General features: G+C 37.4%; 4 protein-coding genes across 10 annotated transcripts; 2 read left to right on the forward strand and 2 right to left on the reverse strand.

Annotated features, from left to right (window-relative positions):
* The first annotated feature begins 58 nt into the window (after positions 1-58).
* On the forward strand, positions 59-6,515 carry LOC143208536 (uncharacterized). The gene is made up of 7 exons (XM_076422992.1): positions 59-911; positions 1,139-1,179; positions 2,102-2,447; positions 2,498-2,564; positions 3,577-4,151; positions 4,643-5,376; positions 6,419-6,515. The coding sequence occupies exons 1-7, from the start codon at positions 711-713 to the stop codon at positions 6,513-6,515; spliced, it is 2,061 nt and encodes a 686-aa protein (XP_076279107.1). The 5' UTR covers positions 59-710.
* A 53-nt stretch (positions 6,516-6,568) lies between these two features.
* LOC143208780 (uncharacterized) lies at positions 6,569-10,209 on the forward strand. 3 transcript variants are annotated; one of them, XM_076423574.1, is made up of 4 exons: positions 6,569-6,784; positions 8,131-8,328; positions 9,209-9,424; positions 9,503-10,120. In XM_076423574.1, the coding sequence occupies exons 1-4, from the start codon at positions 6,601-6,603 to the stop codon at positions 9,529-9,531; spliced, it is 627 nt and encodes a 208-aa protein (XP_076279689.1). In that variant the 5' UTR covers positions 6,569-6,600; the 3' UTR covers positions 9,532-10,120. The 3 variants fall into 3 exon arrangements, with proteins under 3 accessions (XP_076279689.1, XP_076279688.1, XP_076279690.1); XM_076423573.1 differs by having other exon boundaries at positions 9,209-10,209; XM_076423575.1 differs by lacking the exon at positions 6,569-6,784 and adding an exon at positions 7,653-7,783 and having other exon boundaries at positions 9,209-10,120.
* LOC143208775 (uncharacterized) lies at positions 9,628-12,572 on the reverse strand. The gene is made up of 3 exons (XM_076423565.1): positions 11,576-12,572; positions 11,185-11,505; positions 9,628-11,005 (listed from the first exon to the last, which is right to left on the reverse strand). The coding sequence occupies exons 2-3, from the start codon at positions 11,470-11,472 to the stop codon at positions 10,430-10,432; spliced, it is 864 nt and encodes a 287-aa protein (XP_076279680.1). The 5' UTR covers positions 11,473-11,505; positions 11,576-12,572; the 3' UTR covers positions 9,628-10,429.
* A 142-nt stretch (positions 12,573-12,714) lies between these two features.
* On the reverse strand, positions 12,715-26,823 carry LOC143208744 (uncharacterized). 5 transcript variants are annotated; one of them, XM_076423440.1, is made up of 10 exons: positions 24,780-26,823; positions 24,570-24,673; positions 22,538-22,986; positions 21,853-22,136; positions 20,600-21,778; positions 18,020-18,309; positions 17,649-17,726; positions 17,330-17,534; positions 16,544-16,645; positions 12,715-15,804 (listed from the first exon to the last, which is right to left on the reverse strand). In XM_076423440.1, exons 2-10 carry the CDS (start codon positions 24,664-24,666, stop codon positions 15,465-15,467), a joined length of 3,024 nt encoding a protein of 1,007 aa, XP_076279555.1. In that variant the 5' UTR covers positions 24,667-24,673; positions 24,780-26,823; the 3' UTR covers positions 12,715-15,464. The 5 variants fall into 5 exon arrangements, with proteins under 5 accessions (XP_076279555.1, XP_076279554.1, XP_076279553.1 ...); XM_076423439.1 differs by having other exon boundaries at positions 17,649-17,738; positions 24,780-26,822; XM_076423438.1 differs by having other exon boundaries at positions 17,330-17,726.
* Between the last annotated feature and the right edge of the window lie 718 nt (positions 26,824-27,541).

Genomic DNA, 27,541 nt, shown 5'->3' on the forward strand with positions numbered 1-27,541 from the left:
CAGACACTCTAAAAAAGACGATAACTTTTTTAATATTAGAGTATACGATTTGAACTTTTTCCGAGAAGTTAGAGCAATTAATTTATACATGTTGCGAAAAGAAATTTTTTCAAAAATTCCAATTGGTCGCGATTGTATAGAAGATACATACAAGTTGCGTTTTACAACTTTTCAATGTGGGCCTATGTTGAAGATCTAAAAAATGCGTTTTTTATATAGATCCGTTTCAATTATATGAAAGTAGAAAAAAAATATTAGAAATTTTATCGTCTTTCTAAGGGATTTTTATAAAGATTTTTACTTGGGCTCTGATTGCCGAGTAATCGATCATCGGCTGCCTTCATGCAAAAAAAAACAAACTTATCGTAAAAATGATACAGCCAGCGATGAATAATCGTAGAAATATCGTATAAAGCACGATTAAGAGTTTCGATTTATAGTAAGGCGAGTAACGAAACGAATTTTGGATCGAGAAAATATCCCGAATAAAAATTCCTTCGAATAACGGCAAACTCCGCCCTGAACACACTTCAATTTCCTGTATCGATTGAATATTTTGTCACAAGAGAACGACGAGCCGTCAATTAAATGACACACCGATGCAAAACTATTTTAATTTCGAATTATTCATTATTAACTATTTTCGTTCCGACGCGCAACACTATTTCGATTCCATTCAATTGATTACTAAAACTTAGCATGTTCAGATAATGATATCTTCATTCCCATCGTACGACGAAGAGCAGCCCTTGAACAGCGCGTATGCGAACATTAGCCTAATCGCCGACAAAGCTTGGACTTTCGACAAGGAGGACCCCTTTCAAAAGTTGAATCAGTCTTTGTGGCATCAGGTAACACGTTCCCCGCTTCTTGCAAATTCTCATATTTCATTGATATCCCGAAAATATCAAGTACAAACTCTGCGATAATATTATCTCGTAATTGTTCTTTAAATACACGCGTTCATTTTCAAACACATGTTCTGCACTCTAAATTCACAATTTTGCAAGTCAAATGCAAACCCTTGTGAAAATCAATTACAACGTTCTACAGATAAAGTATTTTTAAGTAAGTTTTTGTAAAAGAAATCAAATCAAATGTAAATCAATTGTTACGAATTAAAAAATCTTATCTACAGATTGCAAAGATGCACATCAAGTACTTATTTAAAAGTAATTGGTAATTACCAATTCATTCACTTTGTAATGTATGATAAATTGTGTGTAGATATGTATATTCATTTGCAGCCATTTTCTGATAAAATAAATTTAAAAAACGAAAGTACATACAGTGGCCCACAAAAGTGTTCGTACGCCCTTTAAAACGGAATAACTCTTTTATAATTGTACCAAACGACCTGATGGTTTCTAAGCAATTAGAAGCACTGGTTAACTAAATGATGTGTAAAAAATTTCCAAAAATTATCATTTACAAGGTTACATGCAAAAATAAAAAAGGCATGTTTTAAAACTTTTTTATTTGCCCCCTTAATGAAAATTTAAAATATATGTTTTGTAGATCTATGTTAGTTATGCACATACTGAAAATTTCATCGAAATCGATTGAGATACACACGAGGTACACGCGGTTAAAAAAGGGTGAAAATCGTAGTTTTACTTAAAATCCACAGAATCGTACATCTTTCGATCGCCGTTTTTTCCTGCGTCAACCGATTTCGATGAAATTTTCAGTATGTCTATAACTAACATAGATCTACAAAACATATATTTTAAATTTTCATTAAGGGCTTAAATAAAAAAGTTTTATTCTTGCATGTAACCTTGTAAATTATAATTTTTGGAAAATGTTCTTTGCATATCACTTCATAAACCAATGCTTCTAATTGATTATAAAAAATCAGGTCATTTGATAAAACTATAAAACAGTTATTCTGTTTTATACTTTTGTGGGCCACTGTGTGTATTGCGAAATTGTTTTACAAAGGATTGAATTTGATTTGCAAAATATTTGCGAAATCCTAGTAGTAGTGCGAGTTCAATTTGTGGAAAACGAAAAGCCTCGATCACCGATTGATTTGTAAAAATAAAAAAATACAGAAAAATCTAATCGGACAATTTTCGGAATGAGCAAGATTTTCAAGGGGAAAAAGAACTTTCTTGCAGCATTGTAAGGTGACAGAAAAGTACAAAGAGAACAGCAACAATCGACGGAGACGACGTGTTCACGACGTGATTCCGGAGTCTCGATTGGCAGCTTATGGCAATTACGAGTATAACGAGGAACGGGAGAGCCTTTACAAACCCCACGACAATGCCACGAATATTCCAAACACGAATTTCTGTTGGACGGATGTCACAGAGCCCTGGATGCTACCGGATGTGGAGAAACTCTTCGCCTGGTTAACTTCAAACAGTCCGGAAACGACACGAGAATTGTTAGTTTTTAAACGACTTCAGCTTATTCAGATTTACTTCAGCTACCCCGAGTAATAACCCCATTATCAATCACGTTTCCCTTTTTTTTTGTCATTAAACAGTTCAACAAATTTTTTCAAAACCAGCCGAGCAGCAAAATTCACTCTGCTGACTGGAAAATATTTTCTGGTGAAAATAAAAGGAAAATTCTATAAATTTTCGTGAAATGCGTGGCTTTCCTATTTTAATAGTTTATTGTAGATTAGGCTGGCTTTTATTTACTCTTGCCAAAAATTTTTGTCAAAATTCTCCAGAGTTGTTCCAAGTAATTCAAGAAAAAACCTGTGCATGAGCTCGATCGAATAATTAACCCAAAACTATCAAAGATATTTTGAACTTGATCTTTAAGGAGCTCAACAATAAGGGCGCCAGAACCTGAGGACATATCAAAGATTGGATGCAGTTTCATCCCGCTAAACCTAAACCCAACAGAAAAGAAAATCGGGACAAGCCATGAGGCTAGAAGCGAGTCGCATTTGGCTAAAGAAATCAATTTAATCGGTAATATTTCATTGACTAATATCAGAAGCGCTATCGAAAGCATAGATGTTCTCTGCGGTATCGATGAGTCCTATACATATGTATTCATACTGAATGCAACATACAAGTAGGTGTACAAAATATTCGTAGACCCTTTAAAAACGAATAACTTATTCAAAATTCGACCCACAACAGCTTGAGTTTTTTTTTAGACGTTAGAAGGATTAGTTTACTAGCTGAGATGTAAATAATTTCTTTTTTTAAATCGTTATTGGCTGCAATTGCGAAGGAAAAAGTAAAGGCCAAGATTTTTAAACAAACTGGTCAGTTTCGACGAGATCTAACATTTATCGCAAGAGAACCGTTCAATCGTTTCTCCGGCGAATTGAACGGCACGCGAGAGAAAATGGCGGCCATATTGGAAACTGAGGACATGGATGCTTCGCGCGGTTTCTTTCGCAGATATGCTTCGAAGATCGTTCTCGATCGATTATCTTCAAAAATGAAAAACTCTGTCTACTTTCTATTCAGATACTTCATTTTATATTAAATTGACTCCTGACGCGTTAAACCTTTTATTGCTGTACTAAATGGAGATTGCTCATCCGGCAATCGTTAATAAAAATTCTAATTTCTGCTCTCTACTCTCGTGAACGTACAGAATACTCTGACAAATTTGTTCATCAACCTTTCTCATTCACCCTCGAAGAATCAAGTGCCAGGAGAAAGCCTGACGAATGTTACGGACATCAGCGATACACCATCGAGAACTCGATGGAAATGCAACTGCACATTCGCGTGACCAGCGAAGCTGTTCGAAGTTTGTGGAAACTTGGCAGCAGTCGGGCACAATTCGCTCATCAGCAAAGAACGCGTCTGCCGTGTCATCATCCGCAACCGGTTGCCACAGCAGCCACCGTCAACTCACGAGATCAGAACTGCCAGGGGAAAGAACGGCAGCAGCAATTCTATTACGCGTTCCAGTATCGGCCATTGATACTCAGGGCGGAGTATCAAACAGCGAGAACGGAAACGTACGGAATGCCGAGGAAACATTTGCCTCCTGTACTCAGCCCCGAGGTCCCGGAGTTCTTCCCGAAAATTTCAGTAGCCCGGTTCAACAAGGAACAACACAACAGCAGGCTGCAGTATTTTCCTTCGTTGAACGAGAGGAGCTACCAGAACGAACTGTTCCCTTACAATAGGGCTCACGAGAACGCTGGCTGCCTCTACCAGGTTTGCAGATTCACAAATTTTATTTTATTCGGAACATGGTCGAAGATTAGCACACGAAACTCTGCGCCTGAAACTTTAATCTAATCGAGACCAGCCCATTCATTCATCATTTTGGCCATTTTCTGACTAATAAATTTTAAAAACTTATCTTCTCTTAATCTTAATCTTCAAAAAATGATTAGTAAAAACAAAACCTGTAATAAATTTTGAAAATGAAAGTAGACATGTATTTAATCGAGATTAAATAGTATTAAATAATAATGAGAATCGAGTCTAATGTTTCCCTCGCAGTAATGGCACAGTTCACATGTGTCGAAATAAATAAATAATTAATTTTAAATATCCTTAATGGGTGAAATTGATTTGCAAAGGGCGAAATTGATTTGCAAAAGGGTGAAATTGATTTGCAAAACCTGTATCGAATCGCTCACACGTTTTGAATGGTTAAAAGCCTACTGGAGCCATAAAAAGGACATAATGAATGATTTTAGAGCACTGGCATGCCGCTGCTGCCAGCAACAGAAGCCACGCCATTCGTCCGTCCTCCGCAGCAATGGTACCAAAGGATACCAGCGGCCGCGCAGATTCAAATAACGTCTTCCGGTGCATCGCCAACCTGTACCACGGTGCAACCGTTACGAACGACCATCACTCATCATCCTCTGCAAGTGCAGGAGAAGTTCCTGCAATCGAATCCCATACCGATACCAGTCTACCAACACCCTGTCGAATTGTATCACGAAACCGGTCAGAAACGGAAGAATCAAGGGGTGGACTTCAAGAACCTGATATTGCTGACGAAGAACGCTATGAAGGCGCAACGAGGCTTGTCGAAATCTGCCCAATTAAAACCACCGACTTCCTACGTGCTGGAAACGAGAAATCGAACGACGAAGTCGGAGTCCAAAGTGCTCCGATGGTTGGACAAGGGCTGTACATCGAAAACAAAAGAGTTCATCACGGCGAACACTTTGGCGCCTGAGCTACGGCGCTTCGAAGGCAAAGCCGAGAGGAAGGCAGCGACTAGCTCGAAACGGGAGAAGGACAATTGGAAGAATGTCGATCGTCCGAGACCGGAAACGGGAATTTGCGTACACAGAGTGGCCGCGAAATCTAGTGGCGAGAGGGAGAAAAGCGACACCCGGAGCAGAAGAAGACTCTACAGGGACGTTCTGGCGAACACCGCGGCGAACCAGGCTATGTTCGAGAACGTCTTCGAGAAAAGGTACTCTACGTATGTACTCTAAGTCTCGGACAATAAACGAGACTGATTTATATTCCTTTATAATGATTAGACTGCGGATTTTTATGCATTTATAGCAAAATCGAGTAGTTGAAATTGTAGGAACATTTTCAAAATTGAAGAGATTTCTCATCTACTAAAATTATTAAGGGAAGAAATACCATTCTGTTTGGTTTCTATTTCTTGCAATCGATACAGACAATTTTTATTTTGCATAAAGATCCGCAGTCTAATAATGATAACAATACTACATATAATAAATGTAACATGTACAATAATAATGTATATGTTATAATACATGTACAATAGTAATGTAACATGTATAATAATGTAACGTGTAAATTGAATATTATGTGCCCATAATTATGAAAGTGATTTGATGATGAAGTCATATATTTCTTGTTTCCAGATATTTAAAGGATTACATTTGAATAAATGAAAAAATATCTTTTCATATTATGTAACGTTTGAATTTAGAATTTGATTAGTCTTGATTAATGAAAATTAATTTAAAAGTAAGAGATTTCTGTGAATCTCATACGAAAATGTTGTTTTCAAAGTTTGAATTCGACTTGGATCACTTTCAAAATTAACTAATTCACCTATAAATGACTTGGAGCAATTCTCACCTAGACCACTTCCATAATTATCGTCACATATTAAAAAATTTCTATAACTTCACGAATTTTGTGAATGAAAAAATCTGAAATCCGTGATTCTGACGGGTAGTTCTAATATTAACCCTTTGCACTCGAACGGTGACTCTATGGCGCCAGTAAAAATTGTCATACCGTTATTCAAAACAGTTTGAATATTATTCAATTCGTCTGTATTCTATAAATCGTAAAAAGCTCAACTCGAAAACAGGTTCAACTCGACGTGCACAATGTAAAAAAGATTACATAGAATATAAATACGATCTGGATTGAAAGAAATCTCTTGATTGTTCGAATTAAAAGTACACCGAGTCCAAAGGGTTAACAACGACAAAACCGTGTCAGTGTAAAAAAACTCCTTGGTCCAGATACGATGAACTGGAGCAACAAGCAATGGAGCAGTACAGGACTTCGGAGGAGTCGCTGGCGCTCAAGTATCAAGTAATTACTTTTCTCTTACCTTGAGGATCCTCCATTAGACGGATACATCATGGAATTTCTCTTAACGAAGAAGGGGGCGATTTGAACACAGGAACTGGAGCGTCAGGCAATGGAACAGTACAGGGGTTGTGGAAACGTGCCAGAGGACAGCTCGGCTCCGCAGGAGGATAAACAGATCGGAGCAGGCTCGTCGTCAAGCTTCTCCAAGGATAAAACGAACTGCTCGGACGGGAAACAGTGTTCCGGTTTCGGGTGGTGCAGCCCAGCGAACAAGGACGAGAACGGGGGAAAAGGTTACCACTTTTATCGTCGATTCTGTGGCTGCAAAGGAAACCGTCTGTAGACTGCGAATTTTATGCATTTATCAGAAAAATGAGTAAGTGATACACGAAATTGTGACGATGTAAAAAGGTTTCTGCGGATTCCAATATGGGGTAGAGGTACCAGCTACCGGATAGTGACGACTTGGAAGTTTTTTATTAATTTCAAGACATTCTGTAATTTGTTTTGTGATGAACGATCGATTATCAACCTTTCGTCTGTATCGTCAAATTTTTCTGGACGATTTCGTTAAAAATGTTTTAATTTGAAGTTTTGATCCTTTTTACCGGACGCAAGAAATTTGCGATAACAAGTTAATTAATTAATTTTTTTATGCCGTAGCACAATAAAATCATTCATTCATCATCCTCTGATGTATCACGAAACGAAAAATTTGCGTTGGCTCGGGGAATAAGGTTTTTCACTAATGTTTTCTACATCTTAAACAAAGATTATTGTAAATACTTTTGATGTCTATACGAAGGGGAATATCAGTTTTATTATCCAAAATAAAGTAATACTAGGTACTTCGTGTTATTTTTATTAATTTGGAAAAAGTTTGTTTTCTGGTACCTTTACCCTATTATTTGTAACTTATTAAAATTAGTAAAACGAGAAATCAATGTCGATACAACTTCCGTTTCCGTGCGAACGATGCATAACATTTCTATTCTGCATAAAGATCCGCAATCTAGTCATGAGTCACGCGTGCCCAAGAAATGTTTCAGAGACGTAAAAGATGAATTCTCTCTAGAACACAGTACAGTTAGTCGCATAATTCTTGTCTAATTCTAGCTTGGCAGAAAACTGAAGTCGTTTTTTGGTCGATTTATAGAAAAGTAATTCTGATGTCAATGTTGTGCGATCAATTACGCGAGTGATTACAATAATACCGATGTCGACAATGAAGAACGCGATTCTTGATACTTTGAACGTTAGCGTTTCGAAAGTGAAAGCGTGTTGTGGCTTAGGTACGCTTTCCTTTTGCAACCACAGAATTGTACAGGACGTTTTACAAGCTTGCAGTCTTCTCCGAGCTGAATATCAAATTTTGCTTCATCATTTTGTCGCTTCAGTTTTAACAATCCTACAATAATTCCGTTTTACATGATTTATATACCAATATGTTTTCAATAACGTAAACAATATTTTGAATAAAGGTGCAGCAATTTTCGGTGGTGATTGAGTCGCCACTCGAGTGCTAAGGGTTAAATGAAGGAATGTGACTTTCAGCTCGACGAACATTGCAAGCTTATAATTACGTATTCGCTAGTGAAATCAACTCACGGTCCATTAATTATTGTATACGCGTTCCTAGTTTCTTTCCAGCACGGGCAGGTAAATCTCACGCAGGCTGACAATAAAAACGAGCCGGGGTTGCAGGGTCGAACCTCGACAGATAAAAACCCTCGGACGACCGTCCTGTCGAACAGTCTGACCACGCTGTCCCAAAAAATCTCTTACAGATCGAAAAACACATGTAAGGGTGCATCAGGTGACAAGATCAACAAAAGCGGTAAATATCGGATCCTCTTAGAATATCTTGAATACCTCGTTATTCGAAATCGCTTTCTAATATCCAAGGGTCATCTTTAGTCTTGCAGTATAATCTTCCATTAATCAAGTGAAAACGCCACAGACTCTCATCAAATTATTTGATGGAACCTACTTTGTAAATTGGATAGCCCATTATTGTTATCTACAGAACAGTAAATAAAATGTAGTATGCGATAACACGAGATTAAATTAAATTGAATTTAAATAATATTGAAATTACATAAATCAATTCGATCTATTCGACAAGGTGGTCCACCTCAATATCTCCTTTATTTGTGATGACATAACAAATGTTTTTAATGCTTTGCAAATGGTATCGCAAGGTAAATGCTTTGCAAATGTTATCTTTTTCTCGAGGTCTTTTTTACGGCATTTTCAAGGTCATCGATATTTAGACTGTTAATAACATGACCTATGACTTCTAAAATTGAAATTAAAATGGAAGGCAGGGCTCACTTCAAGGTCATGTTATTAATATCTCTGAATGCGTTTTAATGTTAACTAGAATATGCAAGGACAGAAAACATACATTTACGGGAAAACAAAATATCGATGAGCTTGAAAACTCTGGAGAAAAAGACCTTGAGAAAAAAATACAATTTGCAAAGCATTCACATTGCGATACCATTCACAAATGAAGGAGATATTTAGGTGCACCACCCTGTATAAGCGATGGAAAGTCTAACATATTCCTTTGGCAAAGAACAGAATGATGATCTGCGCGTGCCACTCTGTTTAACTGAAACAAAACGATAGTTAAACGAATAAACGAACAACCGTCGGAAGGAATGTTAACAAATGATAAATTCGTAATAAGTACCGTGAAAGAATCGTTCCAGTTTCAGTACGAGCCTCGTCAAAAAGGCGTCTGATACTGGTGTCACCCTATGAGAAAGAATCAGAAGCCAAGTTGACGAGAACAACCGACCTGGAAGAGTTCTACTGCATCGCCCAGGCGAATAGAAACATCTTTGGTTACTACAACAACTCGAAAATTGCGAAACTCGGCGGCGGGGACGAGAATATAACTATCATTCAATCGCCTAGAACAGAAGGTACACTTTTCAATAACTTTGCTAGTGGCGTGCGAAACTCGAAGAACAAATTAATATTTTCTATTTTCCTTCGATCAGTATGGCTATCCGGGTTCTGGACTACTTGAAAGACAGAGCTTTCGAAAGATTATCGTAATCGGTACGTAGGATGGATGTGTATTCACCTTAGAGCACAACAGCAAATGAATTCATGTATTCGAATATAGTAATAAATGCTTTAATACTGTATCATGTATATACATATATGTATGTATGTGTGTGTATATACTTTTTTCTATTATAAATGTCTCTCGACAGTTTCTGTTAATGAACACTCAGGCACAACCGATTCTACACAAGCAACATACACATTTTCATACTACGATTAAACATCGTTTCGTTCATTAATTGTTCGATGAGTGGCAAGAATATGTATTCTATGGATTACGATCATGTACCAAAGAATTAGCTATTCTACGCGGATTATAGTTTTGGTAATTGTTTCTTATTAAATGTTCCGCCGTTGTTCGTTCGAGGAGTACGTTGACAATGAATTGTATAAGATCAAATAAAAACAGCCTCTTCAGTCTTTATTGAATACTTTTCGTCGCATCTGAGAAATTTCTAAGTTCTAAATACTGATAATCATGACCTGTCCTCGGAGGAACTTAGATAAATATTATCGAAAAGTTCAGCATTTGTAAAACGATTGTAAAGGCGATAGATACTTATAAAAATCGTAGATATTCATTAGATTCGATATGCGTGTAAAAGATTATTTCTAATACTATACTTATTCCATAACTAGCACGTTTTTTCATAGCACACAAAATGTACACGATCGTGTACACTTAGAATTTGAGATCATTACGAATTCGTATAGATACCGAAACCGTATATCTTGATAAAAAAAGAAGCATTATTATTTCAGGAACTAAAGTTATGGAAACCGTTGCTAACGCAAACTTTAACATTAAATAAAGATCGCTGTGATAATCATTAAATAAAATGTTAACGTTTAGTCGGTTACCAGTTATCGAGAAATTCGAAACCAGTCTTTGGTATAGTTCTCTCCTCGTCCTCCTGATTCAGTTGAGAAGACTGAAAGCTACTGTAAGAACTAGGCGTCTCTAATAGCGCCGTCGACTCATTAATATCGCTGGATTTTGTGCGTGACATTACAACTAATGTATTCGACAGACTTTTGTCGGTATCAGAGTCCCTCTCCCTGACTAAGCTCTCCATGTCGTCATCAGAATTATTTTGTAACTTTAATAGAGAAGTCTTGTTCATTAACTTAGTGAATATACTTTCAGTATGGTCGTCCCCGTTGCTTTTCAACAACTGTTTGTCGTCGTAAATACTGCTTATGAAGCGATCGGTTTGAAAGCGACTAACTTGATGGGAAGCATAGGTATCGTTCAGAGAGTTCGAGTTGTTTCTCTGCGATTTGGAGGGGCTAGAGAAATGCTGTGTCTCTCCGAATTGAGCTCTTATCAACTTGGACTTGGTATCTTCCGTCGAATCTATTATACTGAGATTTATCTGAGATTGAGTCATGAATGAGAATGGAGCAGAGTGCTCGTCTCTCCATCGTAGCGTCTGTAACATTAGAATAGTGTAAGTTTCATGTGAACAAGCAATTTAGTCCTTCGACTATACCAACATTATTATTTTATCATGAATAAATTTATCGCAATCGAAGAATTAATATTGCGAATCCAGAACTCTAAACTATTACGTGTAACGTTTTAATGGAAAAGGGACAACAATATACTTACATTACCGGTCTCGTCGATGACGTACTTCATGCCAGTCTGTATACGCAACTTTGGATACCATTCCGGCAATTCTTTAGTGAGTTCAACTTTCTTCAATGTATACTTCAATGCCACCTCTGGCTGGATAATGGTTTCGTTTATCGCCTGATTACGCTCCGCTAGACTTAAGGTGTTCCATAGACCCTCGTAAGCCTCCTTCGTTGCCGTAATGTCTTCTCCTATTCTTTGAGCCAGAGGATTTATGCTATAGAAATATTGTTCAGCCCTTGAGCTTAAAGTAGCACTCATAACGAAATCTTCGAACTAGTATAAACAGGTTATCTGCAATAATGAAATATGATAATTCATGAAATAATGAATGAATAACATTAATCTATATATAAATACGTACAATGAGACGATCAACCATAAGATTAATTGATGAATAATTCCAGGCAAAGGTTACAGCACCGCACAAAATCATTTGATTCTTAATAAATAGAACATCCGTTCGAACATTCAACAACGGAGAAGTCAATTATAGAATTAATACGAACTGTAAAAAAATGAAACGATACCGAATGAATCTTTAAAGTGCTGTCTACAGTCTACAGGTCTCTTAGTGTGCTGTTTACAGAACACCTCCATGCAATTACGCTTGCGCGTGCGTACATTCGCACGAACACTTTTAGCGCGAACCTTTCTCGGACCTTAGGGTGTTACACAAAGGACCAAATTACTTCGAACGATACTCGAATGAAAAAATAACCCCTTAATTAACCCCTTGCCCTACGATTTATTTTACGGTTTCAGTAAGACTTTTCTGTAGTTCGTAATTTCCTGAAAAAGGAGAAAATTTATTTTATTGTATGCCTATATAGAGGGTGTCCCACGTAAACTTTTCACGATTTTTTAATTACTTGCGATAATATGACAAAAAAATATTTTAAACAAAAGTTTATCAGTTTTCGATTGGCTATACAATAAAAGTTCGAAATTTTTTTTATTATTGTCAAGGCCACATTCATTTTTTAAATGGCAATTCAAGGTCATAATAAATAAGATTATCGACTAAATAACTAATCTAATTATCAACTGATGTTTAAGTACTTACTTCAGTTAAATGCACTTGTATACATCAAAGTAAAAATTTAACTCACTATTTAGAAATCACTTATAAATCCCGCGCTGAAGTAACATATATATGTATATGGTGTTACAGGTGGACAGGATAAATATGAAATTATTGATATATTAAACGTTTCAATGATTTATTTCCACTCTCTTCCTTTAAAGATTTACCATAATATATTTCTGTGATTTTAATGATTAGTATCATTTAAAACGAATCGTTTTTCTTTTCTTTTAAAGAAATTAACAAACAAATCAACTGGTGAAGTATATTTACCATACTATGTAGACATAAGTATTCAATAATAAAGCTGTTTAAACTTACAAAATTGACGATAAACGAAGAACAATATCTAATGCCCTATGTATTAGTAGTTGCACCATATAACTATAACTGGATTTCACTGAAATTATCATATACTTCATTGTTCTCTTTTATTATCATACAAATATATACAATATCGTTAGTTTAAATCAGTTCTTGCGCGTTTAGTAACCGTTTTTTTTATATTTTATAATTTAAACGGAACGGATTGCTTATTTTAAGATGTACACAGTACACAAAGAGTGACAATTATTTACAGACAGCAATAGTTCAACAGGAATGGTAATAAATAAAGATCGCGTGTGATATCCATGAGAATTAAGGCCGTCGCCCACTTGACAGCACAGCATATTGGAAGACATCAGACCAACATCAACATGTTCAATTTATTATTCATCATAAAAAAAAATTAAACATAAAATATCATCAAATAAAAATAAAAATCATCAAATATTTAAACTTTTCATGAAAAATAGAAAAAATTTTCTGCCTGAATTCCAACAATCTAAAAACTAAAAATATTTTTAAAAAAGAATTGAAAATAACATTTAACGTTTTTACTGTTTCAAATTACGTCCACCCATTCTGGCCACAAATGTACGAAATCCGCAGTCTGTGCAACTACTTTATTTAACTGCATCTATGTACCAGCTAAGTTAAACATTTAATCATCTATTGTTCATTATTAAATATTGCTCAACACTGGACCGAGCGTTTCTCATATAATAACAACGAGACTATTATTCGCTGGTAACATTCTGTACTGTTTTCTATGCGATGAATAATGAAAAATTAATACGCTCGATTGGCCAATACAGTGTTTTCTCGATGAATGTCCCAAATGTCTGGCTTATGGTTGTCCCAGAACTATTCCCACTACCGTGGGGTATATCCGATATCGGTGTAAGACCAGCAGATTACTACTAATCCAATAAAAAAACTTCTTTATTCCTCATTATTTTTCTATGGGACTTTCAACTGACGTAGAAATGTATCTGGTTCGGTAGGTTGAAAATGATAATGTCTAATGTTTTTAATGTTTGAAATTGCACGTACTCATTTTTGTCATAAACGAATCTGCTGTCTAGTAATGAATTCTCTGTGTTGAAAACTTTCATTGTTCGTTACACAAGTAAATTATCATCGGAATTACATTACATTTGGTATCATTTCCATTAGAAAAATTCCACGTACAAAAATAATGAAAAATAAAGAAGTTTTGTTATTGGATTATCGCGAAAACACTGTTTATTGATTAATCCATTAGTTTCGTGCTCATCCAGTAATAATAATTGTTCTAACGAAGTAGTGAAATGACATTGATGTCGAGTAAGTGTCTGGTACACAGCATTGAAGCTAGAAACTGCATGTTTTCTAGTCTAATGTTAAGTGGACGACAGCATACTTTTAACGTTAGCTGTTTTAAGTATCACTTACACAGTTATTAGTATTCTTTATAAAGACATTTCAAGTATAAACGAGCATATGCTTCAATCGTAATCTATTCTTTCTCCTTTTTTATAAAATATATATACAACCGGTAGTGCATCTCGATAATTTATTGTTGAACCGTGAACGGAAAACTATTCGACAAAATATTTAATTCTTTATTTTAACTTGCACTGCACGTTTCATCGTACGCAGAGCAAATCCCCTAACGTTAACCACCATTCTTCGAACGGTTACGATAATCTGGAAGAGGAATGTTTGAAACAAAACTTGGACATGTAATTTTTGTTCAAAACTCTTTCGCACATTATCAAAAAAGTATCCGAAAAATGGTAGTTAATCCTAGAGAATATACTCTGTAGAACTTTCATTCGAGAAACGGATCTTAGATTTTTGTAACACTGCGTAACACGATTATTTACTGTACGGAGGATCTTTTATAAGTTTTTTTTTTCTGTTTCTCCTTAGCTGAACGAATCTAACTATTAGGTACTTTAGTAACTCTCACCGCGGTGCACGCGTACACGCATGTACACATTTAGTGTTCCCAATAACGGATTCGAAAATTCTTGTATTCCGCAGTACGTTTATTCAAAAGTATCCGTGTGCTTCTGTGTGTAAAAATCAATAAAATCGTCATCTCTCTTTTAATATCGTGCGCGACAAGATATTAACAGTTTCGTTACATTATATAATCGAACAGTAAACACATAATTTGCTGTTATGTTAGTAAGGTGGCACTATGCTTTACGGAACGATAGTTTTACCTGTGCGGTATATTTTCAAAGAGTTACTCCCGAAGAATACGGTTCGGCATGTTTTTTGTTCTTTATTCAAGACGTTTATTTAAAAAAAATATACTAGCAGTGACAATGATTCACGCACGAATCGAAACTCGTATTAAAACCTTTTTTTTATAATGGTATATGACATATATATATATATATATTGTATAGTATGTATAGTATGTATACATACATAGTACATATGTACATGTATATATATATATGTATATGTATAGTATCTTCTCAATGATTGTATATCTCAAATCTTGTTTTGCATTATTCTAAATTACCGCGAACACCCCTTCAACCCTTCGTTACAAATACTGTATATTGCTTTAAGACTATTTAATAACCTAACAGTGTAGACAAGTAAATTTAACAGGAAAAAAAATAGAACGAACCGAAGACGTGAAAAAATAAAAGAAAAAAAATAGAACGAATTCATCTATCGTCGAAAACTCGTATCGTTCAGTGTACGATTTAAGGAAGAACCAGTCGTAATACCGAAGTAATAACGTGATACTGATACGAAGACATCTCGTAAAAACGAAAATTATGAAGACATTAATAGGATTACACGAAACGTAGGCCAAACGCAGAATCGTCCACAGTTACCTGTTTGACAAATGTTTCAGCGGGCCCAAACTTAAAATAGATGTAGCACCGAGTGCGCCTAAATTACACGTATTGGGATTTCTTGCACTGTCTATTGTAATTATCGGCAATCCGAAATAACCGCCGGTTTGAGCACTTAGCTGCGACAACGGTATATAACTTTGTATACCGAGGTTCGACAAACGACTTAAAACGTGCGGGGATTTCAAATCCACAACCGGCAAGGCCAACTCTGCACCACCATTTTGTGCTACAGTATCTACTTCCTTGTGATACGCTTGTTTGTGCGTTATCAGTGCCTGAGCTGTTGGGTACTGAGCAGGACAGAGATTGCACCTGGCGAACAAACGTTATCATGTTATTAGTCATCCGTGTGTCATAGGGAGGAGCTTTTTTAACCCTCATCCGTCCCCTCGTGTCAACTTCACACAGTCCCTCTGCAGTCTCCCTCAAAAGTCTGAATTTTACGTTTTCGAGACGTAATTTGCATTATTCGGCAACATGTACAACAGGCATGGGCAAATTTTTGCTCGTAATGTTCGGAGCCGCCATCGTCCTAGGCAGCGTATAGCTGTCATGGCTTTATGCTTCCGAATAATGCAAATTACGCCTCGCAAACGTAAAAATAGGACTTTTCAGATTGATCTTTTATTTAACGCTTTTGACTACTGAAAAAGCCTACCTTTGCATTATCGAGAAATGAGAAGGCGTATCCCGCACCCTTGCAATCCTAGAAACGTTACTATCCCGTTAATGCGAAACACAATCGAAAAAACACAATCAAGAATAAAAAAACATCGAAAAATAACTTTACCTTGTTATTTTATCGATCTTTTATCACCAGACTGCGGATCATCATGCATTTATGAAGAAATTGGTTGGGTGAAATATAAACCAGGTAAAAGATTTTAAAAATTCAAGAATGTTCAAATGTTGCTATATTCCTGCTTCCCACAATTAATGCAAAACATTTTTATTATGCACAAAGATCCGCAGTCTATCGTCGAGTCAATTCGACATCGAGGGATAGATTCAGTTTGTGAAACGATGGACGGATGAGGATCAACGAACTTACTTGTGAAGCAATTTGCTTGGCGCACGGTGTGTGGCCATGTGTTGTGTCAACATTTCTTGATTCTGGAAATTTTTATCGCACACTTGACAAGTGAGCATGGACCTGCAACAGCACATATTAGTCTCGGGTTATCGGGTCAACGTGAAAGAAGGTAAAGGCACCAGTAATTGACCATTTTTTAGGAAAACGTGAATAAATAATGTTTCTGGACGATAAATATAGTTTCTCGTATTAATTAAGAACAAGCAAACCTCGAAACATTTACCTACTCTATTCCTAAATTCGATTTTACATGGTATTAACTTCTTTTCGTTTGTATTTGCCGTTTTACCTGTAATTTGCACTGATTGTTGCAATTAAACGACATCAAAGTCACTGCCTTTAGTGTTTCTGGCTTTACTAGGTATAGGTGGCCAACTACTAACTAATGTATGATCAATTAGTAGTTTCCTAGTTTTCAAGAATGCTCAACTTCCGACACAATTATTGAATTTTCAAAAATGTCTATAAAACTTGAATAATACGATTACTTTCAAAGAGTTAGCTTTGCTACACAATGTAAGAAGTTCAAACAGCATTTTCACGGTATAGAGCCTCTCTATATTTAATAAAGGCTAAAGGCATTCAGTATTATTTCACATGGAGAATTTTTCTCAAATATTGGTGCTTTCACCTTAGAGTCTACGTCCTTCTACAGCACTCAGGAGGAATTTGGTTTGGAAGAAAGTGAATATTATCTAGAAAAGGGTGAATTTCGAATACAAAGCCTGTGTCGTTGATCCTTACCGTGGAGGTCTTCCACGTCTAACCACCGGTAGTTGCGGCGGACCATCCTGCGTTAAGTCGACAGTAGGCGGTCTCGGTGGTCGCTCCACTTCGTTCACGGCCGTTTTGTTCTGTTTATTCTGAGGAACAGCAAACTGGCCTTGCTCCTGTTGCTTTTTTTGCGAACTAGCTGGTATGATAGAAATAGCAGAATTCAGAGTGAGCGCTGTAACATTTAAAGGCTGCTGTGAAGGCATAGTCCTCTGTTGCTGGGAAGGTATCTGCTGTTTGTTTTGTTCGCTTGTCTTATTTTTATTTGCAGCTGGAGTAACAGTAATACCTCTGGCTGCCAGGACATTAGCTACAGCCTTTGCATCGGACTTCTTGCCCCCAGTACCTGACGTGTTCTGCACTTGAGCTGGAGCGGAACCTTTAGATTAGTAAGATATGTCTTCTTTATTTCCGTAGTCTACCTCTTCCACGAATAGTTATACCGTAGTTGTGTTTAATTATGTCTCATGCCGAAATAAGTATAAAAATAAAATCTATGCGAAGTAAAAAAACCAAGCTTGCTATGAAAAACAAGGAACTAATTCTTAGAAGAGGCTTCAACAGAAAAGAACTGTCGCATATGATATTTGCAAAGTAAATGAAAACACAATATATATATATATATATACATATTCATTTCCTCGAATACATTTATATTACCTGGTTGTCGTACGCTAAGCGTTATAGAGTCTGTCAGATGTATAGTAGAATCATTTCTACTTTGTTGCGTGGTAGCTCCTTGAACGTTCTGTATGACGGGCAAACCATCGTTTCGTTTTTGTTGAGCGATAACGTGACAGTCTGCGTCTTCGTTCCTGTCCGGTAACAGAACATCCATTCGTCGTTGTTTCATAGCAGAGTTATTTTGCTGTTGTACTTGCATCGTTTGCTGTACAGGACGTTTCATTCGTTGCCGCGGAGATGGTCCAATTTGTGGAGCACGCGGTGCCCTATAAACATGCATGTAAACATTCAGCTCCATAGTAAACTATTTATTTCAGAAATTTTACTTCGTACAAGCTGTACGTTAACGTAGAAGTTCTGATTGAAACTGGTAAACTCATGTATAATAATATGCTAAATTATGTATATACATTTCTATGGCAGAGTTGGGACATGTTCAATGCAATCTATGACAATTGATATTTGACCAGAATAAGCATTCGACAAATTAATGATTAACAATTAACACTTGCACGGCCTAGGAAAGCAAAAACGCGTCAGTTGCTTCGAATAGAATTCATAATTACACGCGCATTTAAACACACGAATACTTAACTCGCAAATACACGGTTCACAGATTCCACGTTCTTTCAAACTGAAAATTCCTGTACGCATTCAAAATCGTAGACTCTACTTCAAACACAGTAAGATTTGAAATGGCTCCCGAAACAGGAGGAAATATATATATGCCATCCTGGATATGTTGCATACACGACACGGAGACAAGTTAATGCTATCAGACAAACCACAACTGAATAATGGAATACCTTTGTATATATCACAATTATTATTATTTTTTAATCCTCTGGATCAATTCATTTTTCTTACCGCTTGTTTTTAAACTTAGGGTTTTTGACATGATTTTCAACTCTGGTATAGTAACGTTCTCTATCTGTTGAAAAAAAATACGTCAAAGCGGAATTATACATCGTCGCTAGTTGTTTGGATTTCAATTAATAACTACAGTTAACTCGCAAATACACGGTTCACAGATTCCGCACTCTTTCAAACTGAAAGTTCCTGTACGCATTCAAAATCATAGACCCTACTTCAAACACAGTAAGATTTGAAATGGCTCCCAAAACAGGAGGAAATGTATACATGCCATCCAGTATACGTTGCAGACACGACACGGAGATAAGTTAATGCTATCAAACAAACCACAACTGAATAATGGAAAACCTTTGTGATATACAGGGTGTCCCACGCAACTGGAACAGGCTGTACCTCCTAAACGGTCGGGAATAGAGGAAAATGTTATAAGAAAAAGTTGAATGGCATCAGACGGTGCATACTACGCAATTAATTTTATGCACTTTTGTGCATCGGTGCATCAGAAAAATGCAATTGCACTTTTTTTTTAAATGGAAATCTACATTTTTGACTGCACCAATCGATGCAGTTTGTTGTGCTCTACATAAAAGTACTAAACGAAGTTATTGAAGCTAAAAGTTCACTAACTTCCTAACGAATAAGTTTAGGGCATAATTATGTTAGTACTTTTATGTAGAGCACAACAAATTGTATCGATTGGTGCATTCAAAAGTGATTGGTGCAATTTCCATTTTTAAAAAAAGTGCAGTTGCATTTTGCTGATGCACCGATGCACAAAAGTGCATAAAATTAGTTGCGTACTATGCACCGTCTGATGCCATTCAACTTTTTCTTATAACATTTTCCTTTATTCCCGACCGTTTAGGATGTACAGCCTGTTCCAGTTGCGTGGGACACCCTGTATATCACAAAGGTATTCCATTAATTACAATAGTTGTGGTTTGTCTGATAGCATTAACTTATCTCCGTGTCGTGTCTGCAACGTATCCGTGGTATGTACATATATAAAATAAAAATAAAAGCACTAAATAAAAGATCAATCTAAGCCGAAGTCGCCCTCAAAAGTCCTATTTTTACGTTTACGAGGCGTAATTTGCATTATTCGGCAGCGCAATTTACATTATTCTCGCATGTGGCTATTTTCATAAAGCTGCGACATAAAACTAGGACTTTTGAGGGCGATAGCGGCCTAGATTGATCTTTTACCTAGCGCTTTTGACTACTGAAAAACCCCATCTTTGCATTACGGAGAAATGAGAAGCTACCCCTTAACCTGTAGCACTCGAACGGTGACTCAGTGTGTCGCCACTAAAAATTGCTGTACAATTATTCAAGGTATTGTTTACATTATTAAGTATGTTGGTGTCTAATCAATTACTGAATATTTAAGTATTGTACGAGGTATTATATCAATTTCATATCCATCAAAAGAAAAAAATCATATAGAATGGAATTATTCTAAGTCAGAAGAAGTGTTTACTTTCCAAGTTAAAATAGCTCCATGTGCAAAACGTTAATTTTGAAAATTTTCCAACAATTTTACTATTTGAATACTGAATGAATACTAAAAATTTCTGGGTCGAGAGAGAGACCCGGTGGCGGCCGTGCGAGTGGTTAATGCCCAACTCTGTTCTACAGAATACACACTGAAAACGTATAATACTTGTGATGAATAATACTTGCCGACTACTTTGTGCAACAGTAGGATATCTTCCGCGTGACATTTGTTGAGACAATTGGGGATGCATTTGTGGTGGTGCAGTCATTTGCGGATATGGACCGGGTCCGTACTGCGGATATAAGTGTGCTATATGAGGAGGATAATGCATGCCCTGTGGAGCAGGAACTCTATACAGTGGTGGCCTTCCTGGTACAAAGTAATTTGGACCAGGGATCATTGTATTAGCACCTGGTGGAAGACTCGGAGGCATTTGCGTTTGCGGAAGTGGCATACGTTGTACTTGTTGCGCTAACTGTTGAACGGGTGCAGGTAATTGCTCGAAATTAACAGGTGGTATTATTTGTTGTCCAGCGTTAGGCACCGGATTATACGTGGGAGAATTTGTTTGATGTGGAGAAGTCAATGGCGAATTTCTGCTTATTTGCTGAGAGTTCGGTGTATTCGGAGATTCCATTGATACCGCATGAGGTGAATGTGTATTCATTTGCGGAGAGGCTTGACTCAAATGGGGCGAGTTCTGATTTAAATGTGGCGAATTTGTATTTAAATGGGGGGACAGTTGGCTCACGCTTGGAGATAAAGGTGTCCCATGCATTTGAGCTTTATGCATAGAAACCTCCATCGGTGAATTGAAAATAAGATTAATGCACTCTGAAATGTTGCACTGATAGTGGCCAGCTTTGCTTCTATGCTCATCCAAGTGAGCGATATCTTTAAACTTTTCGTTACAGACACGACAGGTACTGACAGTTTCAGCCAACTTTTCTAGCGAAACATACTCTGTTTCCGGTGGTAAGTTATTCGATAATGTATCGTTTTGATTATGTCGTTGATGGTCGATCAAGTTCTGTAAGAGAGATCCAGCACTTTCAATATTATTATCACCCCCGTGTTCAGATTGTTCATCATTGTCTTTAGAAGTCTCACTATTTTTATTGGACAGATTAGTGGACAACTGGTTCCAATTGAAACCTGTCGTCCCTTCTGTTGTCTCCTCCGACTTGTCTTCATCCTGGCACACTGACGAGCAATCTGCTGAATGATTCGGATACGTCGAAGACTTCGAAATAATACTGATGGCTGGATTCTCCTCCAAATTATGTATCATGTTGGATTCTTGTTCTCTCTCGTCATCTTCTTCGATACCCGAAGTGTCGGCTAATTGACTCCTGGATCTCGAACTGAAAAATGAACCAATCAGATTGTAATTAAAAAAGGAAAGGATACCTTTTATCGTTCGATGTACAACATTTACCCAGATTGTTCGCCAAGCTTCTTCAAGTTTTCAATTGTTTCTCGACATGTTGCTTCCAATGCGTCCGACTCTTCGTGATCTTCTGTCTCAGACAACCTTTTCTCTGAACTTTCATACTGATCCGTACCTTGCAGATCGTCAACATTCTGATCTTCTTTTTCAGATGGATTTGCCATATCACTCCCTACACCCGAATCACCTTCATTTACATCTATGGATGGTCTATCATTTTCTTCCAGAGAATTATGGTCATCGGTATTGAATTTAATGTTCCCATATTCATCCTACGAACAATAGAACTTTTTACCAATAGTGATGAGAAACTTTTCTTAGTAATTTAATGTAATTAAGGGGGTAGACTCGTTTCTGTGTGGGATGTGGAAGATTATTTAGATTCTAGATCGCTGTCTCCCTCAAAAAAGTCCTATTTTTACGTATTCTGCATTATTTGGCAGCCGGTAGCTGTCGTAGCTTTATGAAAATAGCTGCATGTGCAGCTTTATAATAGCTACATGCTGCCAAATATTTACTATATTCCCACATACTAAGTACTTGAAGTTAATAAATGATATTTAGTAAAAATATTAACGGCCGACATGAGCTTTCTCAAAGTCTTTGCGAAGACATTTCGATACATACTAAAGAAAACGTAGCTTGTTTGTTCCTGGTTGCGTAACGTACGTACCTGTTGCTCTACCATCACGTTTTCGAATGGTTGATCAATCGAACTTTCTGTATCTTTGTCATGTCTTTGATCATTCTCCTTTGTCCCAGCCACGTCTCCTTGACGATGAATCTCTGTACTCAGATTAATATTGCTGTTCACCACAGCGAAGTCTTTCGACTTTGATGATTTCTTCAGCGTAAGCTTCAGAGAATCTGAGAAAGTCTGTTTCTTCAGTGTTAATTTCAAAGAGCCCTTCTTCTCCGGATCCAACCAGTAAGTACTGTTACGTTTCTTCTTAACAGTTTTCAAATTCGTAAGCCTTCTTAGAACTACTCGAGGCGATCCCAAGTGACTGTATATGTGCAAACGTAGTTGCTTCTTCGACACAAACTGCTGTCCACAAATTTCACAGTTCAACAACAAGGAAGTTTGGGCGAACACCGAATTTTGATCGTCTATGTTTTCACCTGAAATCAGACGTATAGAAAAGGATCATTGCAACGCTACTACATAATTAGTTTTCTTTGGAGCCAGCAATATTGAAAATATTGTTTACATCAATTACTAAACATTTAGGTATTGTATGAGGTTACACCAATGTTACACCAGTGTTACACCAATTTGATATCCATAAAATTCCAAAAATCATAGGGAATGAAAATATTTTACCTAGGAAGATATGTTTAATTTTCATGTTAAAATAAGCTCCGGGTTAATAAACAAACGAGAAACGTAAAGATAGAATGTCTAACCACCTCTTTGTAAAGAACGTCGCGGCAGCTAAATATTCGGAATAGTTTGCCGCGCTTTCGTGTCTTCTGTCAAATCGATTGAACCGATATCGCCGTTTATTCGTTGTACGCAAGAGTTTCCGCATCGACAATATCCATACACGGTTCTTGTTTCGAACGTTTGCTCGGTGCAGCACAGCGCGCGTTCCCCGTGTTACAACCGATGTAAACAATCGATGCTGATATGTATATGCAGCAGCAACAGCAAGTGATCATGCAAAATGATCGTAGCCAGCAGACAACCTAGCGCAGGCGGGATAATTGCCCAAGCTTTTGCCGAGAATTGAAAACAGGACTCGCCGAATCGATATCGCCTAAAGAACGAATATCATTGGCCGGTTTCGTATTACCATGGGATTCCCGCCCTAACGTCGCACCTACCGAAAATGCGATTTCCAGTGTAATAGCCGTCGCAAAAATTTGCGAATTGTCTTTTAGAGAAACCACATAAAACTACGTTCGGTTAACTTTCAATTACTCGCATTTATAGTATTTGCAATCTGAAAACTTGAAATTCAGCGTTTCAAGAGTAAATAAAGGTGTCGACGACAGTATTTAGCAAAATATTTCTTTCGATATTTCATTGAATACAAATTCATTTATGTCGGAGTGATATAAAGTTCCGTGTAACCAGTTACGTAGAAAGTGGAGTGCGAGTAATTGAAGGTTATGAGATAAACCGACCACGAAAAAGATGGAAACATCGTTTGAACCACGGGTTTGAATGATACAGCCTCGATTTTATCACGAAAAGATGAAACGTCAAACCGTACACGTTTCATGGAATACTAAATGGAGGACGTATAGCGTTCTCTCGCACTCTACGTTGATCTATCGGTAACGTAAATCTCGTAGATTTTTCTACTAAAGTAGTTACTGGTATACCTAACCTGTCTCGGTTTTTGTTCGGCATTGAATTTCCATTTATGATCAACGGTATTCGGTAGAAGTTGTACAAGCGAATTGAAATAAATCCGTAATTCGCGTAGATCTTTCATTTACATTCTCGAACGTTTCTTACGCAGGCACGAGAGAAAAATGTTCAACGAAAACTAGCACGTTACGCTCGCATTTTCTTCTTTCTAAGAAGAAAATTTACCGAAATCACGGAAACAGATGAAAACTAAAATGTCGATGCTAATAATGCATCGAATCCAAGTACAAAAGGGGTCTTCGTTGAGTTTTAATATTATTTTTGTATATTTGTGTTGACTTTGTCTCGTGACGTATCTCGTTCAGTATTTTGGAAAAGGACATACCAAATGTTTGTACATCGCCCTCCGTATCGTCGTTACAAATGCTCCTGTTGTTGGTAAATCTAAATTCCTCAAAGTCTTGATCCAATGAACTGTTCATTTCCAATCTGTGCACAAAATATCAATCGTATTTTCATAATTCTTTTTTATTAAGGCATAACATATTATAATATCGTACAGAATTTCGTTTATCTATTTATGTCGTATACTTACAGGCATTGTTATCAACAATGCAAATTATATCAGGTCACCAACAAGAATTTCTATCTTGATGTAAACAATGAACTTCATCGAAGAACGCGGCGGGATCGTTTACCGATATCGATAAGCACATTAACACAATCCATCGTACTAATTAACGATCACACTTGTTCTCACAGGAGTGACTAATAGTCTTTCGGTCTCACCAAGAAAGAAACAAATAAAAGTTAACCAGAGTCCCGCCAAGGTGATACGAATTCATGGAAGAACGGTCATTAATGTTTATATGATCAATGGTCACGTGTAGATCGTAAACAGGACAAATTAAAACCAATCGTAACGCAAGTTTCTAAACGTATACATCGAACTTCGTTGACCGTGTTCGAATAACAAACAAAAAAAAAAAAGAAATACCAAACATACAGATTAAAGTTTACTTTCGACGATCGGTGGCTATTGTAATTATAAGTGTCGGTAAGTAAGTATACGTCCGATTTGTTGTTCCGATAATAAACACCGAAAATCAAGATCCACGATCTTATTCGAATCGTGTGTATTTAGAAATTAGAAAGAGAGGAAAAACGTGTACACGTATATGTATATTATTTCAGTCGTAGTTCAGCCGATTTAGTGTTCCCCGGGGTTTCTTGCATTATTTCGTCAACTATGGCTGCCAATTGTTATGATATGGTCACTGCGCTGTTATGGCACATTTTGTTGTAGCAACATTCAACGAAGATGAGATCGGCGCGTCAACTGCGATGCCAACCGTATCCAATTTGAACTTATTATTAGTACGTGTTATATCGAGCCGCCAATATGGCGGCGTCGCGATGAAACCCGCGCGTCGGACAGGATAATCAACTCAGTGTGAATTCGTGCCGAACTGTTGAGGCGCGTTCAGAGACGGGTTCAGTGTTCAGATGCGTTGTTTTGTAAGGACGCGCGCGCGCGAACGGGGTAGCGTGCGCCGACCGCTGCAAATGCCGGCCTTCCCCCTCTCCTCTTCTCTCTCCTCTCGCCACTCTTCTGGTCGTTTCGTGTCGTCTCTCGTTTCTTCGTGTGTTCTAACTTCTCTGCTGCACTATCCATCACCACCTTTATCCACTTCCTCTCTCTCTCTCTCTCTCTCTCTCTCCCTCTGCTTTCCTCCCTCCCTCTCTTTTATATCGTCTCTTGTCGATCTTTTTCCGACGACCACACTACCGCATTTCCTTTATCAGAGAGATAAGGGGGTTCACTCCCTCCGCACCCTCTCTCTCTCAGTCAACCAGGATATACAGAAAGAAACTTGCACGCCATCGCGGTATGCCCTTCGAGCAAAATCCCAACAAATACAAAAGGGATTGACGGAGATGCATGTTGCAGTCGTAGTAGGAGGAGGGGAAGTAGAGAGAAGGAGCTCGAATTGAAATTAAGTGAACCTAACGTGCACTCAAGTATGAGTAGGGAGCCAATCCGCTCATAGCAAGTACTACCGACGCAGGCGCATTTCGAACATCACTGTAAAGCTCCGTCGTTTCTTTCTCGCTCCCTCTACACGTTTCCCCACTCTCTCTACGATTCTTCATTCCATTCCCTCCGCCGTTAGCATCACGTTCTCTCCCTCTCTCGCTAATGCGATTCTCTTATTCTCGTTTTTCCCCCGATGCCGTTCTCTTTCCTCTAATCTTCTGCTCTCTCCCCCCCCCCCCCCCTATTTTTCTTTTCAGCTATCCCTCCAATGTTCCAAGGTATCCCTCAGTCCGTACAATTCTCCAACAAAATCGTCAACGTTAACTATCCAATTGCCACCTGTCATCCATTGTACCTAAACGGTGACGCAGCTCCGCGACCATTTATATCCATAATTCGTGCAAGCGTTTCCGGTTTCATGAGCCACCGTGACAACGCGCAATCCTTCCTTGATTCGTGTTCAGATATTATACGCTCATTTCTTTGAATTACAGTCAACAGATCTAACCGTGTACACTTCAGAGTACATGTATATATATCAGATGACTATATAATTGATTAATAATTTTATTTATATCATGCTCAGAGGCGTCTCTTATATCAGCGTCGGATGGATCGAAAAATGGCAAATAAATATTAGATGATCGCATAAGTTTGTGCCCGATTTTCTAATTGTAGAGAAGAATGGTGACTATATAATTGATTAATCATTTTATTTATGTCACCATTCTTCACTACAGTTAGAAAATCGGACACGAACTTATGCAATCATTTAATATTTATTTGCCATTTTTCGCTCGAGCATCGACTATCGTTGAACGATATACATGGCGATTCAATAGAAAAGAGAAACAATCGGTACTCAACGCCGATATATGTACAACTACTGTACACCGGGGCTTTCCACGGTGCAGCTTTTTCAATGGTGAAGCCGTACACCAAACCTCGCGTGCCTGAAATAACCGGTTTCATTGGAAAAACGTACGTGAACAAGGCGTGGCCGGAATGGTTGGAGGTCAACGGGAACAAATATAGTAGGGGAACTTAACGGAACATGTCGAAAACGGCCGAATCTGGCATCTATTGATCGTGGCAGGTTCCCCGTGCTATATTCTGCGGAAATACTCAAACAACCTATGCTTGAAATTCTATATTTAGATCAATCAGGATTCCGCAGTCGACTCGTTTCACAGTAAAACCAATGTTATCAACTAGAATCCCACCCATGTTTTCGAAACTCGTTTATAGTCACGTATATATTTCGTAACATATTTCCAATTAATTCATATATTCACTCAATAATATGTACTTCGAATTCG

Source organism: Lasioglossum baleicum, chromosome 5 (genome assembly GCF_051020765.1).
Source record: "Lasioglossum baleicum chromosome 5, iyLasBale1, whole genome shotgun sequence".
Classification (NCBI taxonomy): Eukaryota; Metazoa; Arthropoda; class Insecta; order Hymenoptera; family Halictidae; genus Lasioglossum; species Lasioglossum baleicum.